Source organism: Fringilla coelebs (genome assembly GCF_963513975.1).
Source record: "Fringilla coelebs genome assembly, chromosome: 1".
NCBI lineage: Eukaryota > Metazoa > Chordata > Aves > Passeriformes > Fringillidae > Fringilla > Fringilla coelebs.
In genome coordinates, this window is record NC_140028.1 from 102,714,923 (window position 1) to 102,734,397 (window position 19,475).

The 19,475-nt window shown below is 39.4% G+C and overlaps 1 protein-coding gene across 1 annotated transcript in view; it reads left to right on the plus strand.

Moving 5' to 3' along the window:
• Nucleotides 1-19,475, plus strand: part of ITGA9 (integrin subunit alpha 9) — a 226,119-nt gene that overhangs the window by 39,379 nt on the left and 167,265 nt on the right. The window contains exons 13-15 of the mRNA XM_084226021.1: nucleotides 303-348; nucleotides 4,360-4,514; nucleotides 13,344-13,504. Of these exons, the coding sequence (XP_084082147.1) occupies nucleotides 303-348; nucleotides 4,360-4,514; nucleotides 13,344-13,504 (362 nt within the window). The remainder of the gene's footprint in view (nucleotides 1-302; nucleotides 349-4,359; nucleotides 4,515-13,343; nucleotides 13,505-19,475) is intronic.

Here is a 19,475-nt window from a genome sequence, read left to right on the forward strand (position 1 = left end):
ATATCTGGCCAAGGTTTTAAGTTACTGGGAAGCTGCTCTGTCAGGATGGCAATCTTAAAATAACCCAAAAAGTAGAGAATAATATAACAGTAATAATAAAAATCAAATAACCAAGCAGAAGTGAACATCACAGAAGTAATCCTTTAATTACAAGACCTATGACATAATGATATTTGAAGGGACAAACTAGCTAAGTCAGAAAATGCTTTTTTTAGATTCATGCTCTGTGATTTAGCAACAGATTTGAGACAACTGAATTTTATGCCTTCTTTGTAACTGCCTCAATGTTACAAACATTTCAGATATGACTGTTGGAGCCTTCCTGTCAGACAATGTGGTACTTCTGAGGTGAGATATCTTTTTCATTCACTGTTGTCTTCTTCTGTTTTCTGTTTATATCTTATGTGGTCTAAGTCCAGTTTTCTCTCTAGTTTATTGTGGCCAGAAGAAGCTAGCTGGATTACTTTTTAAGCAAAGCCTTAGACATGAATGGTGTCAAAAGAATAGTGGGGGTGGTAATACCAGGATAATACCTGGTCTATGAAGAAAAAGGGTTAGAGCTGAAAGGAGATGTGTTGCATCTCAGTGCCTCTTAGAAAGGTTGTTCCTGACTTTTGAAAAGGCTTTTTTATTATTCTGATGTTTACCTAAAGTAAATCAATGGTGATTAAAGGGAACGCAGTTGAGCAAAAAATGAGCTGGATAGGATGCCAGGATGTAGTTTTGCAGATACAGATAGATAGATAGATACACAGTTTTGCTTATATATAATTTTATAATGGGATGCAGAGTGAAATAAGAGTGTTTAGGGAAATGAAATACGAATACATTTTCAGTGCACACAGGAGCTGGGCTGCTGTTTCAAGTTTGTGAGTTAAGTGTGATTGCTTGTTCTGTCTTATAGAGGTGGGACAGCTTGGTTCACCATATTATGCAGGTAGAGAGTTAGAGTGCAAGTGACCTGGCTAACAGAATGGAAAGCTGGATTTTTGTCAGTAGGTGCTTTGTTACACGTGGTAATATTAAATAAAAAATTCTTTCAATACTTAGATATCTTAAGGAACTCCTGCATCTTAATGGAAGATTCAGCTCTCTGCTGGAGCTGCAGAACAGATGTGTCAACCTTCTTTCTGTTCAAGGCAGGAGAAATGTGGCTCTGTTTCCATTTGAATCAGTTACACTGAAGAAAAATAAAAAGGAGAGGGAGGGAAAAATACTCTTGGTGATCAGCATGGCAAATGGTCAAGGCTTTTGAAGAGTTTTCTGTTTCTTCATCATATATACAGAGAAGGCTAGTAAACTGCTTCTGTGAAAAGGTGTGCCATGCCCCAGATGGGAATTCACAGTCTCACATCTCTGAAGCAGCTAGAAAGAAAACTGCATTTTCACTTACATTGATGTTACTTGCAGAGAGGGGAAGACAAACTGAAAGGCTTATTGTGATTAAAACCACATACATCACAACAGCATGATGACCTCTGTTCATGCATTCAGTGATGCTTGTGCATTTCAGGGGAAATTAGTGCATTGCTTGGTTACTTTGTGAACAGCTTGATTAATTGCTGTTACTGCCAATTTACAGTGTGTCCCTCTTGCTGTTTTGATAAAGAGATAAACTTTTTCTCCCCCATGCATCCCCTCACCCTTCCTGCTTTTGTGAAGTTCTTTAACTAAAACCAACAAATGTTTTGCCAAGTGATATTTAGCGCCTTTGGTGAAGCCTTTCTTGACTTGGGGCCAGATGCATTCTGCTGATCATGTGTGTATTGGAATAAATACCAATACAGCCGGACGGGACACGCCTGAGCTTGTCTGGCCCCTGCTGCTGAACCAAGTAGCAGCAGCTGTGGTCTTTCACCCTAGAGACACTTTTGGCTAGCTGGATGCTGCAGCTGGGCGCGTGGAGGCAAGTCCAGGCATGCAGGAGCTCAGGTTTACCTTTGGCAGAGAAGCTTTAAGGCGATGGTGAAGGAAAGGAGTTGGTTCTGATGGAGGGTTTTGATCCAGAGCTTTCTTCTGGCCCACAGGCCTCTGAATCCCGCAACAGCTCCAAGAGAACTCTCCAACTGCATGGTTGCTGGCTCTTTTAACCCCAGGGAGAGGGGGAGGGAAGGGCTAAAGATCCCACCAACCAGGTACATGAGAGGAGGTCTTAAGGGACAAAGGACTCCTGGATGGCCCAATGTCCTCCCATGGGTAGGGGGCATCTTTTGAATCTGCCCAATCACTCAATGCCCTTCTGAAATGCCAGGATTGACAGACAGCTCTCAGCAGAGGGCAAGGGAGGTGACTGACACACCTGGCAGGGAATTATCATGAGAAGAACTGAGTTTCTGAGGTAAACCCTGAAATCACAATGCAACATGTGTGTGTATGGCTCTTTGACAGATGCATTGGGTTGTTTTTCCCCAGTGAATAACCAAGTGACATAGCATTAAGGAAAAATCACAGTGCATGATAGCTGGAGAAATACTTTTTTGAAGGATAAATATTTTTCTAGATCAGTTATAGCATTTACTCTTTTATGTCTCTCTAAGCATTCAGAAAGAGTGGGTTTTTTTGAAGATGTGAAATGGTTGTAGGATGCTGACTTTTTTTTCTCCCTTCCCCCTACCCTATATATTTCTAAGGCCAGAATTTCTTTTTATCCTCCATCTCAAAATATGAACTTGCACTGTTACTTCAGGCTGTGGTAAAACAGTCTGAGCAGCTGTATTGCAGATTGATGTGAATCTTGTTCCAGTTCATATAAATTAGGTGTAACCACAATCCCTGCTCTCTTCTCCCTCTCCCATACCTCTAAATTTAAATGGCTTGTGGAGTGACAGTGCTGAAGTGGTTTACAAGATTTGGCCTTGCATGGCTGCTGGGACTACTTAGAACTGAATCTACTGGTTGCTGCACGTTTTTTTATTACTGTAGTTGATTTTGGAAAAACATGTTCATCTTGAACACATACAGATTTGAAAACAGGAAGAATAACACCCATAAATTTTGGGCTGAAGTCCTGCACTGGAGGTGGCTCAGGAGTGCTTGAGTTTCTGGGTTGCTTTTCCCAGTCAAGCTGCTGGGGCTTCTGTGTTGTGTGAAGAAGGAAACTGTTGAGGAATACATTCACTGCAGGTAGCTTGCTATGTGAACTGCAGATTGAACTCTGGGTGGGGGGAGCCCAAAGCAAGGGGAGACTCACAGACACTGAGACATAGCAGGAGCTGAGGACTCAGGAGGCAGAGCAGAGACTTTAGTGTGCTTTGACTGTGAGGCTATAAAAGCCCACGGGGTCCTTTGTTGGGGTTCCTCCTTGGAGGCACCACCTCCAGCTGTTTCCGTGTTACTGCACTGCAAATAAAAGGCTTTATGAAACTATGGGGAACCTGCTCTGACTGTGTAGGTGTGGTGTGTGTAGAGGGTCAAAGCAGGCACCTGTCAGCTCACTGGAGCCACACACTATAATGAGCTTCGGTCCCAGCAGTTAACGTCTCTGGTGGTGGGAGTGTGACTGCCTGAGTACCTCCTGGATGGTCAGACAGAGAAGTTTCCTTAGCAAGACACCTGTGCCTTAAGGCAGTCAGCTTGCTCTGTGATTCTGGCTGAGGTCTCCCTCAGCCAGGAGTACTGGTAGCAATAACCTGGTGCTGGAGTTGCAAGAGTAGAAAGCTTTTGTTCACAGTGCACTGGATAATTCCTGAAACACAGTTCAGCAGTGTGATAAGAGTAGTCAATCCTTATCACTTGCCAGGAGGGAATTAGCCAGACTTTTCCTCCAGAAAACATTGATGTGGTGTTTGTTGTCTCTTTTATGCTGTCAGAAAAATTATGTATGAATCCATCTCCTATGGAGGACCTCTGTGCTCTTTCCTTGACTTTGAGGTCACAAATTTGACTATAAACCATTCTGTGGAAACCCACAGTCTCTCCCTACCTGTCCCTGTTCATCCAAGATGGTTAGCATGAACTTGTTGTTCTTGTTTGCTGTTCTGGTAATTTGTCTCATTTGCATGAACTTGTTGTTCTTGTTTGCTGTTCTGGTAATTTTGTTATCCTCTTCAGGCATCAAGAAGGGTTATGCGACACTTGCTGGAGATGATTATCGTTATTACGTGTTAGCAGTTTCCTCAGCTGCCTGCCTGCAGTCTGTATTTGAGCACTAAACTTCAAGCTGACATTACCACTTTCACTTAAATGCTAGTAGCTCTTGCCAGCTAGATAAAATGCTAGTTTATTTTACAATTCAAATGTACTCTTTTATTTTTCCTGTCTGCTTGAAATTGGGCAGTTTACCAAATTTGCTGTTTTTTCCTTTTGTGGAGAATTTCCCCCTGAATGGTCACTCAGTTCTACTTCTCTGTTGATCTCCAGATCCAGGCCTGTCATTACCATGGATGTTGCCATTTTCCTGCCCATATCTATCAATATCACAGCTCCTCAGTGCCATGATGGTTTGCAGCCGGTCAACTGCCTCAATGTCACAGCATGCTTTCGTTTCAGTGGCAAGCATGTTCCTGGAGAAATAGGTAAGGTACCTGTGCCAGCCCTAGACAGGAGCACATAACAGGTTAACCCAGAGTCAAGGTCTTTTTTTGTACTTAGTAACAGAGCTTTTGTGTGAAATAAGTAGTTTCAAGATTAGCATGGGCCCTGCAATCCCAGAAAGCTGGAGGCTTGAGAATTTCCTTGGACGTGTTTTCCCCTTCTGATGAGACTGATGTAATAATGAGGCAGATTATTCCTGAGTGAAATGAAGAAAATGTCTCCTTGGGCTTATTGCAAGGATAGAGGACACAGTCTTCTGAGTTCATATGCCCTGTCTACCTCTTGATAATACATAGCTGTATCCATATCCTCTATCAGTGTTATTAGAAAGCAGGTATGATTTGCTCTGGATTAATAGTGTTGAAAGTCTGCAAGGAGCTTTTGAAACTGACATGAGAAAATAATTTTCTCTGCATCAGTTTACCTGTTTGTAAATTGATTATAAATAGCCTAGTATTTTACTGATTGCAAGAATATGTTCCAGATTAAGTGAAACACTTAGATTTTCTCAGGTGAATGGAATTGTGTAACGTGTAATTGCCCTAGCCTTTACATCTTGGCTCTATTGAAATACTACTTATGTCTTTTGCGTCTCAGTGCTTACAAATCTTAGGTGTTTTACAAAGTGGTATTGGACAGATACAGCATTTCTAAATATTTAAGGCCTGGGTTAATTTTTTTCATGATGTGTTACCTTTGTCATGCTTTAAGAATGGCAGAGGACTTGTACTGTACTGTTCATCGAAGATGTCTCAGCCTCACATCATGCTGTGTCTTGACAGTGAGTCTGGTGAGGAGCTGGGGGAAGCACTGCCTCCTCTTGCTCTGTGTCCTAACCTTTTTGAGCAGCTAGTTGAAAAGGTGAGTTGTATCTGTGTATCCTCACCTGAGCCTGCTGCAGTATTCTGTTTTTAATGAAGTCAGAAAAGGGAAAGCCTTATTGCTACATTTTGCATTCATATGAAGTGAGAACTACCAGCAGCTTGTCACTGTCACCTGAACAGCTCAAAACAATGGAGTTACTATATTTAAGATCCCTCTGTATTCTAACATACTAGTGCAACTGAGACTTCAGTTTCGGTTTTTGCTTCCTCTAAATGCTGACTTTTTCCTTCCCTGTAGACGATGACTCTAAGTAGACAAACTCTAAGTAGACAAGCTTTGATAAAGTATTTTTTTTGCTACCCACTACTGTGTCATTAAGGAAATACATTTCTGAGGGTTTCTGAGGTGTTAATTCCTCTCTGAAAAATTAAAAATAGGTTTTCTGAATATCTAGGTGTTCTTACATTCCTGGGGTATTATTTAAAATGTTTCCTTTGCTTTAATATTGTATCTTTGGATCTGTGGCTAGAAGTAAACGCATGCCTTTTTTCTAACCTAAATATTGGTTTCCCTTGTTTACAAAAGACCTGTCTTCCTGTTCATCATGTCTTGTAAGAGCTGGCTGAATTCGCCTGTGTTGTCACACAAACTGTACTGCCCGTAATTTACTGGGTAAAAGCACACATGCATCTTTTCCCATGACTAACATCCATCACATTACAAGGAACTTTTTTATTATTAAGTAGGTTATTATAAACTTCAATCATTGTTCTTTCATACAATGCTTCTAACAAAGTGTTTTTTCTTGAAAATGTTACATTCAGAGCTATCTGACTGCATAAAACCCATTCAGGATATGATTTGGATAAAATATCTCAAATAATCTTTTGGTTAGTATTCTAGTAGTCAGGGCATTTTAATTATGTTGTGGTTGAAGAATATTAATTTACAAAAGATGGAACAATTAAGGGAAATATTGTAGTGGTTCCTTTCCTGAATGGTTAAATGCATGGGGAAAAAACCCTAGACTATCCCTGTTAATGCACTGGTATGCAGTTCAGACTTTGAGGTGTTAAAATGCTATGCCAAAATTTTGTGGCTAAAAGTGTTGAGATTGTCTCACCCTCAGATGTCTAGGTGCATTTTGTTAAATCAGACTGTGAGAATGGAGTGCTCATCTAGAATGACACTGCCCTATGGCTTGTCAGCATGGATTCTCAAGATTACTGCTTACTGGTAAACCTGAGCACTTCTCCTGCTTTTGGGCAGCTGAAATTTGCCATCTATTACACAATGTTCGGAAAATCAAGCTGAACATGCATGCAGCGTTCTCCTTTGGCAAATGTGTGTCTTCAATACTTATTTGAATGTGCGGTTATTTTGTTAGCAAGAATGGGAAGAGAAGTCATCTTCATCTGTCTCACACTTGCATGTAAACATTACCTTTTTATTTTTTCTTCTCCTTCTAATGGTAGTTGCAATACTGAAATACAGCTATCTGAGGATCTGTGTTTATGGATACTGCTTCACACTGCAAATGACAGTACAATTTCCATTAAGTTGTTTCTTGCAGACCGTGGTTTTCAGAAGTATGAATTTGTTGCTGAAATGTTTTTGTCTGAGCAAAGAGCCATGGCCAAGTGAAACATGTGCTCTGCACTTTGTGCCACTCGCTGTCTGACCCTTCACTGCCTTAGTGTTTGTTGGAGAGCTGAACATCTAGTTGTATGCCTCCTGACAGGGACAGCCTCCAGTGTGTGGACATGAGAGAAGTACAGCATTTTAAGTTTTCACTTTGTCATCTCGGAATTTCACTTAGACTGTTCCTCCCTTGCTTGAGGGGTCATTGCTTTGTCTCCCCTGGGGTCTCTGTATTGCCAGGAAATACAGAGATTAGAGGAAGGCCTTTCCTATCTTGGATGAAAAGGTTTCAGCCTGTTCAGACTGTTTAATTCTGTGTGACCAGGACAAGAAGGAGGCTGCTGGCATCTCTGTGCATAAAGTGCTGCTTTTCCATTCATCCCTGAAGGAAAATGGAAGTAAACTTGTGTAGTAAAATTGCTGAGATCTGGTTATTAAAGTTATTAGAAATGCCTCTGCCCAAACTAAGGTTCAAACAAGACCATGTGCCAAAGTCTATAGTATAGAATTTATTTGATAACAAATATGAGAGAGAGAGAAAGAAAAATAGAAAATAGGTGAGGGGAACAGAAAGAGAGTGACAGAGACAGAATAAAGAAAACACCACCATCTGTAGATCCCACAATGTTCCATTGATCTTCTCCAGCTGATTTCAGTGGAATGGTCCCCCTGAAAAGCATCTTTATGGAGGGGTGGGCTTTGATGGCTCCTTTATACAATTTTGCTATAATGAGCAAAATTTTATATCAATAGGCATGAGCTATTTCATGTCTCTGAGATCCACCCCTTGACTCAAACATATAATAAATGTTTCTTTCCTTGCGATCATCTTTAGTTTATGGGCTGTCCGTGGAGGTGATAATAGAAAGATAATAGGAGTAAAGATAGAAACAACAGAAGCAATTACATGAGTGATCATAAAGCATACAATAATCATCAACCCAACTCTCATTAGTCAGTGCTCCCAGTTTGTGAAGCCCAGGAATCAGTGTTTTTTAATGGGTAGTGGGTATGAGGGATATCACAATATTGTATCTCTCAGGCGTTGGTTCAATATGTTTTGAAATTAGTTATAGAATTATACAGTGGGTCTTCATTTTAAAATTCTATAGAGGAGCATCCTCAACAGATATACGTATTAATGTGTGTCAATTAGCCAAGTTTTGAGAGGATTTCCAGCTCTTGTAGTATAATTGATTAACTTTGCATCCTGGAATAAAAGTAAATGGATTTTTTGAGGATCTATTTTCTTCTTGACTGCATTCACATATAGTTGGAAGAATATTATATGTAATATTCTTAGTCCACTGGATAATTCTATATATTATGAGAACTAGTTTTTATGATACAAAATTATTGCACAAAACATATTCATGCAAAATGTTCTCATGCAAACATTTTTACATCAGGATAATGCTCCGTTTTCCAGAAGATAGTTGTAATTTAATCCTGACAAAGAATAGAAACTGTGGATTTATTGTTGGTGGGATTAGAAATGAAATTAATTCCCTTTCAAACTTAGTTGTATTATCCCAAGTAGTTTTTTTCTTTTGAATTTCAGTGAGTGAATTGCCCTCATCACATTCTGCACCCACAACTGAGAAGCATGTCTATTGCAGAATGTGCTATAGTCACTAAACTGATGAGCATAAATAGAAGAAGTGAGGCAAAGTTAAAATACCCTCTTTGGACATATGGCAGGAAATATAACAAACATTGCCTTGAGAGCTTGTATTTTATTCATTCTTGTATTTTATTCATGTCCTTTTTGCAGTCCGTGGCTATCTCTCCAGGTTCAGGAAGCGGGATTCAATAATTTCTTAAGTGACTTTTTTTGTGTAAAGATTTTTTTAGTTCTCTACTTAGTAAATCCGAAAAACTTAGCCAAATCATAATAATTTTAAAGCCCTCTGACTCATAACTGGGGCGGTTAGTACATATTTGTATGATTTCAAATATGTATAAATTTTTATACCAACTCTTAGGATAAAATTGGTTGAGACAAATTATACATTCATAAGACCTTTTGCCAAACCATTGAAAATGAGTTAGACAAAAATCAAACTTACGTAGAATACTTTAACTAATATTTGATCTCTCAGCAAGCCACTTGCAATAAAAATGCAAACAAAGTACAAACATTAACAAACTGAAAATGTAAACAATTATGGTGACACTTTAAGTTTCATTGATTTTCATGCAGCTCCATTTCATGTGTTGGTAGGTTCCTATAAAAAGAAAGTGAATGTGCTCTTTGCAGTTCCTCTGCTCCCAAACGGTTTACCTTATTTTCAATATGGGGATGTTTGACCTTCCTAGTAGAAAAGAAAAGAAATAAACTTCCCTGGCAAAATATGCCAGAATGAAACAAGTTGCTGATTGCATTAACTTTTTAGGTTAAGTTTTAGCTTTTATTCCATGAAGTGCTTGTTGCACTACTTCTGTTGTGTCCCACAGTTTTTCAGTGAGGTCTCTTCCAAATTATTTCATGTTCAGTGGAGGGGGTGAGACTGCTTTCATTGCAATCTGTGAATTAGGGAGTGGTTTTGGCTTTTGAGTTGCCTTTTTTTTTTTTAGGGTTTTAGTAGGCTTCTGCTCTTCTCCTGGGAGCAGTCACCCTTATCAGTTAGCTCCTCTTATTCCAGTGATTTTCCTTTTGGACATGATCGAATTTGGTGGCAAGCAATGCCACTGCCTAAAGTATTTTTTAATAATGCATCACCTTTTTAGTAACCAATTGCTCCCTATCACATTTTTTTTTTTCCTCACTACATCCACCCCAGGGCTAGAGAGGTGACTAACAGATTAACTAAGGAAAGACAACAAAACACTTTCCCCTAAAGTTTTCCTACCACCCACACAGAGGAAGCTGCACGATAAATACCTAGGCCTGCAGAGGGACAAAACCATCCCCCCAAGGCAGTAGCTGCAGGACTGGCCTCAGGATTAAAACTTTCTTGCTTCTAGTTTTCCACAACAAACCACAGACTTACGGCGGGGCATTCTACACAAGATCGGAGCTGCAGAATTGGCTTCAAGGACTGGAACCTGCCAATTCTGGCTTTTCAGAACAAAACACACAAAGAGTACAGGGGTAGTTCCAAACAGGAACTTTCAGCTCTGCACAAAAGACCACATAGACAAGTCAGTTTCCCATAATTTCCACAATTCCCTCAGAGGAAGATGCATTCAAATTGCTAAGCCTCCAGAAGAAACCCGTCTCCACAACCCCTCAAAGGAAGTTGGTCCAAGTGCTAAAAATTCCTACAGATGGAATCCTAACAATCCTCACAGCTCCTTAAAAGAAGTAGTGTTTAGATTTCTAAGATTTACTACAGAAGGAAGTATATGAAATAATTTTGTGAGAGGAGACAATACTATTGTGAAAGACACTTTGGGTCAGAGAACATTAATCCTGCTGACTACGCTGACTAAATGTCAAGATCCAGTTATTAAAGTTATTAGAAATGCTTCTGCCCAAATTAAGGTGCAAACAAGACCATATGTCAAAGTCAATAGTATGGATTTTATTTGACAGTAAATATGACAGAGAGATGGAAGGAAAGGAAGAAATGGAAAATAGGTGGGGGGAACAGAAAGAGAGTGACAGAGACAGGTTAAAGAAAATATCACCATCTGCAGATCACAATTGTGAGAAATGATACTCGCTTTCAAAAATTTAAAAAGGCTTTTAAAAGCCTTATCCAAAAAATACAACAGAAGACTGAATAGAGAAAATGTTACAGCGCCGGGAGCAAAGGATTTTTTCCCACCATGTGCTCACCCACAATGGATATTCTGTCTTTTAACCCTTTAGCACCCCTCCCAGTGTTCTGTCCATCGACTCCTTCTTCACTGTCCAGTGGTGGAGATCACTTCCTCAAATCCTGATTGGAGGTCAGGTGTTGCCATAGTAATGAGCCAAGCCTCCCAAACGCCCCGACTACCCAGGCCATCCTGTGATAATAATGTAAGGGGCGGTGGGGTGAAACTTAACTATAAATCTGTAGAACTTCTCTTAAAATATACATAATATTTGCCCTGTAATTGTGAGAGTCAACCAATGCATTGCTCATCTATCACACAATGGTGTTCCATTGATCCTCTCCATCTGGTCTTCTTGGTGGTGATGGTCCCCCTGAAAAGCATCTTTAGGGAGGGATGGGCTTCAATGGCTTCTCTATACAGTTTTGCTATTATGAGCAAAATTTTACATCAGTGTTTGATGCATGAACTATTTCAGTTTCTGACAACAGTCTAGATAATTTCCTTTACAATTATAACAACAGTAGTAGTAGTGCCAGTCTGAGAATTAGGTGAATTTTAGTGGCTATGAAAATGAATGGTTTTGGTCATTTGACTAGAGTTAGGCAGATAGATATGTTAGAAATTGCTCCAAATTTTCTCCTGTATTCTTTATTTCAGATGTACATTGCTTGTGTGTTGATCCGGATCTAGGGTAGTCCTCATGTCCCTAATACTATTGCCTAAAAGACTGGCAAGATTTAGTGTAGGATAATAGGTTTGATATTTTCACTGTTTAAACATGTTCCTAGGACTGAAGAAACATCCCTTATTAAAAACTTTTTAAAAGTAGACTCTCATCTTCTAACGTGTGCAGGTATAGTTTGGTGCAGGGGTATTATTTCTGTCTGTGTCTCATTTTTCCAGTCCATTTGGAGGCAGGTATGAGTCAGTGCTACCCTCAGAATGCCTCAGAAGCAGATGTGCTGCAGGGATGTGTTGCTCAGTGTATGGAGCAGTGTGGATCGCTCCCTACTTAGACTCAAGAAAAACACTATGAGAGAAGATTCAAAACAAGGTGGGAAGTACTGGGAAAAAAAAAGCTTTTTGGAAGGGAATGGAGAGAATGTCCTATATGTTTTCATTTGCTAGGGTTTTGTTTAATGCTTCCATTACATAAGAATTTTCTTCACAAGCAAAGTTCATGAACCATTTTCTTCTCATAATTATTGTCAGAGACATCAAAGAAGCACATTCTTTTTCCAGTGGTTTTTTGTAATTATTTAGTTAGTTCTTCATTGTTTTCATGTGGTGCCTCCCACTTACCCCCTGGCAAATCAGTACTATAGCTAGTAGTTTAGCAAGCATTTACAGATGTGCTTATTCCTGATGATCGTTTGCCTCCTACTGTTTGTGTGCTTTGTCATTTTCTTAGTGGGTGAGGAAGGGATATTCTAAGTGGTTCAGAGTGTGCAACCCGTCCATTAGCACAGCCAGCTGCGATTCACCTTTTTTAGCTTGTGGCCATGGCCTCATATCTTCTCACTCCTCACTGCTTCAGGGGTGCTTTCAGTCCTATGGGATGACTTTTGCATCATAACTATATATATGGTGTTTAGGATGAAAATCTGTTATGAAATGCCTGCTGCCATTTACTTGGTGCATCTCTTACTGGCTGGAATACTTCACCTGGTCTGCTGGGTAGCAGCCATCTTGAGGATATGAGCAAAAATTCCTCAGAGGGAGCCATTATCAAAGCTTTTAGGCATTTAGCTTAAGTTATGGAAAATGAATAGTCAGTAGAAGAATTGAGTCCTTCTTCTGAGCTCATCAAATTCATGCCAGAATTTTATTTTCTTTGTGTGAAGTTGGGCGGGTAGATCCTCAGTAGAAAGAGAGAAAAATCAGAGCTGCTAGACAAATGTTTGAAGACATTACTTGGAAGATTTAATTTGCTAGTGAAAACTTGTATTACGATCTACTGGAGTGATCAGGAAGAACCTACACCACCAACAGTGATAAGTTTGGCCAGTTATTGCCCTAACCACCCACTGCTCCAGGTTGCTTTTTGGAAGCAACAAAGTTGTGGGGGGCTAAGTATATGGTATGAATGCTAAGATTCATTGCTAAGATGATTGCAAATAAAGAAAATAATTGTCAGGAAGTGCCCCATCCTGGTTGATATTTGCATAATTTGTGCTGTTTTAGAAGGTTTGAGGTTGCTGCTGTTGTGTGTGTTGCTTTTTTTGCTTTTGCTGTCAGAAACACAGTTTAAACATTCCTTTTTTGTAGGGATTTTTTCTTTTTTTTTTTTTTAATTTCTGTTAAGTGTATGTTTCTAGATGCATTATTACACATAATTTCCTACAGGAAAGGATGGGCTGGGAATAATAGCTATACTAAACACGGGAGTATGTTCGTAATTAGATCTGGTTTTCTGTAGCCGTTGGGAACTTAAGTGATTGATTGAGGGCCCGAAAGGGTTGACCTTTCTTCAAGCACAGATGCCCTGGAGGCAGCACGATCCATTGATAGGTGGCTGGAAAATTACTATTGTTCACTGACATCCTTTGTTTTCTTCTTCTTCCTTTTTAAAACAGGTTTGAATTATAACTTGACTGCTGATGTGGCAAAGAAGGAAAACAGCCAGCAACCCAGAGTTTATTTTGTGACTTCTGGAGAGACAGCGGGACAGATTACAGAGACGTTACAGCTGTCATACATGCAGGAAAAGTGTGAGCATTACCTAGCATATGTCAAGGTCAGTTCATTCGTGTCCTTCCTTACTTTGGCCTTACATTCCACTCTTTTTAAAGAATTACTCAACCAATTGAAGTGGTGCTCCTTTGGTTTCAGATGTTTGATTTCCTGATAGGTAGAAGTTCAGGTCTTCTTGCTTGGCATGACTTGTCAGTTTGAGCACTTTCAAGACCTGCTGCCAGAAAAATACATTTTTTTTAATGTTTGGTCAGGCAGGTCTTTCTCTCTCTCTCTCTCTCTCTCTCTTTTTCTTTTTTGTTTTGCTCTTTCTTTCTTTCTCTCTCTCTCTCTCTCTTTCTCTTTTTCTCCCTTTCTCTCTTTTTCTCTCTTTCTCTCTTTCTTTTCTCTCTCTCCTTCTTCTCTCTTTCTTATTCTCTCTCTCTTTTTTCTCTTTCTCTTTTTCTCTGTTTTCTTTCTTTTCTTCCTTTCTTTTCTTTCTCCTTTTGCCTTGGTTTGTTGCTACAGGTATTATTCCCAAGGAGACAACATCTTGTTTTATTAGGAGCAGCAGGTTTAGTGTTTAGTTTTGTTTAAGGTCTGACTGCACAAAAGTCTGGTAATACAATCTGCATGGGGATGGCAGGATAACAATAGGCCTGCAATGAAATAATTGGGCTCTTGGATTTGAAGAATCCTGTGAATTTCATCTGAGCTTGAAAGCACCAGTGGGGTAACTTAATTCCACATGCATCATAGTCCTAGGGATACAAAGAGTACTTTCCAGGCTGAGACATAGAAAGGGTCTGTTTTTCCTGTGACAATCTCTTTATCTCGAGCTTGCTGTAGTTATCTTCATTTGGCAGGTGTTGAAGAAATGTCACCCAGGTGCCATTGTTTTCGGAGTAAGCACAATTTTCTTCTACACCAAAAATGTATAGAATGGATTTTAAAATTACATAGGAAGGACATTTATCTTATAAACCACATATGTCTTACAAACACTAATCTTTATTACCAGTCCTTACTGAAGGACTTCTTCCCATAGGTGAGTGTGACCTAAATTTGATGGATAACACTTGGTACTCTCCTGTTTTGAGAATACAGCACATCCAGTTTTTTCTAAATGTATAAACTTTTCCAGGAAGCTTTTTTTGTACCTAAAAACTCTGAGAATGGGAGATAAAATTCATCCTTTGACTCTATCAACATTTTGTGCATGGCTGTTGAGAGAAAATAAAATAAATAAGGGCACCAAAGAGGAAATGCTGTCCTGTTAAATTGTGGGGATTTCTATGAAGAAACTACATATCTTCCACATTTTTTTGTTCCTGGAACAACCATTGCTGTCTGCTGTAGAAAAGCTTGTTAAAGAAAATGTAGGCCTATAAGATTACCTTTACTTACAAAATGTATCGCTGAATGTATTAATCCTGGTCTTTCTCCAATGAACACATCTGGTAAGATTTCATTTTGCTGAGTTTGGATCAAAAGGAGCCACGTGCCTATCTTAACCCAATAATGATTTCTTTCACACTAGCTCTTGTAGTTTTTGGATACTACACTAAATTCATTAAAGAGCTACACATGCCCCAGAAACTCTTTAAATTATTGTTACATTTCCAGCTAATTTTGGAAATGCAAAGGTAAAAACTGTTCTTCTGGAAAATTCCTGGGAAATTGGATTTTTATAGTCAAGAGGAACATTTAAACATGTCTAAAAATACCAATAACTTAAAGCAAAATAGTTGGTTAACAAACAAGGCCACTGGTTGTCGATGTGATATAACCAGCCATTTTTCACTGTTAGAAGAATAACAGGAAATCTTGTAAGGGAGAATGAAAAGTAGTCCCTGTGCTTTTCTGAAAAAGACAGTGTGATCCACAAGATTACATGATGTTAGAAACCTCAAAGAGAGCCCTGCACACTCTGAAGGAGTGGAAATGGGGTCATGATCACTGCTATCCTTAAGTAATAGCTAGGAAAACATACCCCCTGAAAAACCAAACAAAAAAAACCTCTCCACAAACTCCAACCGGAGCTCTCGTTAATTGCATATTTTTGTGATGGAATGGGTGATTAAAAATATGCGGGCTTAAAATATACAAATATTTCATTTAGGCTTCCTGTTTTCCTTTTATTTACTGTATGTCTGACGAATTCTCTGGCATTGCAAATTGAGTTGTGGGTAGTTGCATCCTTAATACATTCCCTTTATTACTGTTTATTTGCGTCACTGGTCACAAAGGGATCTATGTAGCTTAACAATGTCAATTCTGGACTGCCTATAATGAAGGATAGAGAAGCTGTTTGGACTTGAGTGTCACCTTGTGCTAACTTGACTAACTCTGCTAGGTACACAGGGTCTCCAGTCCAAATGTAACACAGCAGAACTCTGTGGATTAAGTTAGTTAAATGAAAGCCTGTTCTAGGCCTTGCTGGATGATACTGTTTTATCAACATGTAATTCTAGTATGCTGGAGGCACAAAATGGAAGGACTGAGGAAAGCCATTGAAAAAACCAGATCTCTACAAGCTGCCTGCATTTTTTGATAGATTTGATCTCAAGAAACCCCAGCAAAACTGAGCACTTAAAGAGCTGCAGTCTGCAAATAAACTGACATTTAATTGTTTTACAATTGATAAGTGTCCATGTTTTGAGCATGAGTCATTTCCTATTTGTGATTCCCTTCCAGGACAGTAGCTACTTTTCTTATTGCTGCTACTGAATTTGACTATTAAAGTCTGTATTTCCTCTTGTCTGTGTGACTAAGTGGATCTCAGAACATTTGTAGGATACATGTAGTTGGGATTTTCATCTTGTACAGGGAAGGGTATTAAATTACAGGTCAAGTTGCTAGAGCTTTGGTAGTTAATGAGAAAACATGGTTTCTGGTTAAGAACAGAGAATTAAATGGAAACGCTTCAGGACTTCAAAATGCCTTATGTATGGTTTTGTAGTGGGCATAGGGTTGTACAGGAGTGATATGGTTTTATGACTCTTTTATACTTTTCTTTTAAAATTGCCTATTCTCACTGGAACCTTTTGATGATTACTAGTTAAGAAACTTTCTTTAATATACATTGGTAATATAACCAATACTGACAGAAACTCGGGTGTCATCTCCAAAAGCTGTATTGTTTTAATTTAAACAGCTTTTGAAGGTTTGACTGATACATTGAGTAGAACATGGCTGTTGGTTGAGAAGTTCAGGAGCACCCCAAGCTTTCTCATGTCAATATATAGCTGATCCCTTGTGGCTCTTAGAAAGTGCTTCACTGCTGGACGATTCTTCTTCCAGCTCTCTGGGGATGACGGTGCTGCTGCTAAAGAACATCTCTCCTTCAATGGTGATAAAACTATTAAGAGCAGATGAGTGCCTTCTGTGACAACTGTCAGTTTTGCTGGAGTACAAGGATGCAAAGTTTAAATCTTATTAGCTTTGTTTTCCTTTCTTTTGTAAAAGGATTTGGGTTTTTTGGTGTAAGGGATGGTGGAGAAATGGAATGTGGTACTAAGAGGAAAAGCAGAAAGAAAAGAAGCAGTTGGCAAAAGGGAATGGAATCAGAGAAGACTAAGAAAACAGATGGATTTGGAGGCTTTAGAAGTGTCTTCTTAATATCTGGATCTGCAGCTGAAATGTAGGATTTTCTCATGGCAACTGCACTCATTTGATGGTGTTCAGAAGATTAGGGCAATGGGCTTAAGAGGCGCTGTGATCAAGGTAGTGACTCTGAGGAAACATTGTTTCCCTTTTCCAATAACTGCCTTGGTTGTCTCCTGACTATGTGGGCTCTCCTAATATTTAGGATAGCTGTATCAGTGTATAGGATGAGAATTTTACAGAGATACCAAAGGACATTGTGCCTGCAGATTTATGCAGGATCAAAACATATCTTTCTTGATTTATCACAAAGGTGTAATGGTCATCATGTTGAAAGCCCCTTGAAGAATTCCTGCATTTATTAAAGAAGCACCATCTGGTTTCTTAGTCCACTGTAGGCCAGCCAGCTGGGCTGCCTATTGCTACCAGTCACTGTTGTCTGTGTACAGAGTGTATGCTTTAATAGCTGCAGACACCATCAGTGGTACTGGCACACGATTAAACTAGACACAGCATTTATTTTTTTCAGAGATCTTGTTCTTGGTTGTTTTAAGCAATTTCATGTAAGTCATAATATTAATTCTCAATTAATCCAGAGGTAGCTGATGGGAAGGGTGGGGCTGAGAAGTAACAGCCTTTGCATAATATTTGTGTAAGTGAAGAACTAATTTTTGTATGGACAGGTTTGGGAAAAAACACCGACTTTTCAACAGAAATTGCATAATTGTGGTTTATTCATTGTTGAGTCCTGTAGCAAAAAATTTGCAATTTATGGGTATGTTTCTGGTCTTTGGTTGCCATGCATCATTTGCTTTTAAAGATAGGTTAGGCTGCTGACATCACACAAACAATCTAGTGCTGCTTGTCTTTTTCAGTCAAGGTCTGTGGCCATGTTTATTTCTCCCTCTATAGCTGTTTGATCTCATCTGAGGGGGTTGCATGTATTGAAGTCTTTTCTTTTTTATTCATAGTACCGAGCTTTTTTCTAGAGATTAGGTAACAAAGGATTTGATCTCAGTCACATCAGATGTAGAGAGGTGTCACCTTGATCATATGCTTTCTGTGAATTAATATTTCTATGTAAAGGTTTGGTTGGTAGTATTACAAGATAGAGGTAACACTTGAAGCAGAGACTGCTTTTCCAGCAACAACAACGATGAAAACTTGGTCATGATTATCTAAAATTTTACAGGGTTTGGACCACTTGGTAGACAAAGAGAATACTGAACTGTTCCAGCCTGTAGTAAAAAGTTTATCATCACTACAAGACCAAAGCTGTTGTCTAGTTTTACCAGGAATGATGACTGTGGTGAGGTTCAGTACTAAGACTGAGAGCAGCGTTAATGCCTTTGGGTTTGTTAGTTTTGCTTGTTTTATGTAACTTCCTTTTACCTTTTTGCAGAGCCCACTGGAGAAACTTCTAGGCCCAGCCAGATGCAGTCATAACATGTGTGTAGCCTTAAAAGGCTGTGGGGTAGGTGGGGTGATCATGAAGCATGGACAGGGGTTTATTTACAAGAAGCATGCTTTCCAGAGGAGTTCTGTTTTCCAAAACTGTGTGAAGTCCACTGATAATCTATTAGGACAGCCTGCCTCCCCTCCAGCAGAGCAAAGTAAATGTGACGTACAAATTAAAAAAAAATAAGTAGTGGTTTTTGTTGCCTTATTCTGTAAAGTGATCAGTCATCTCTTTTTGGATAAATTCTGTATGACACTGAGTAGAGCTGATGTGTCACCTTGAAAAATAAGCCAGGGAGAAAAGAAGCTGCATTTTTTACTGCATAGCTCTTATAGACAAGGGAAGAACAGTGGTCAGGTGCATAACTCTTTTCATCACCTCTTAGGTAAATGGATTTAGGAGTACCAGAAGGACTAGTAGGAGTCAGTGACATCTTTGAGCTGAGCATTAACTGTATCAAGATTTAAATACTGTTAATGATCATTGAGATCTCTTTGGCTTTTTCAAAGGTTTTACAAGGTTCATCAAGAGCAAGGAAGACTATCTTTCAAGGGTCAGTTTATAGTCCAGTTAAAAACTGTCCTGCACAATATGACCAAAATCAAGCTGCCAGATATGCTTCCTTTCAGGAGGGGACTGCGAGTGGTTAAGTGCTTTGAGATCTGTAAGGGCTAGTAGTGCAGCTAAGTGGGAAAATAAGTTGTATTAGATACTGTACTGTTAACTCTTTGGGAGCTTTTTAGTGGACAGTGTAGCTAGAGAGCTGTGTGGTAGCCCAAAGGTGCTTGTGCCTTGAGGCCATTGGGAAGTTTTCAGCTGTGAGCTGAAGGTAGAGGTTTTGTCTAGAAATCCTCCTCTGCAGTAATCCGTGGGTTTCTGGGCTTTATATGAGTCCAAATCCGGCTAGCTCAGACTCTAGCCCACACGGACTTGCATAGACGAAAGTAAAAGACGAGAAGCGCTCTTCTCC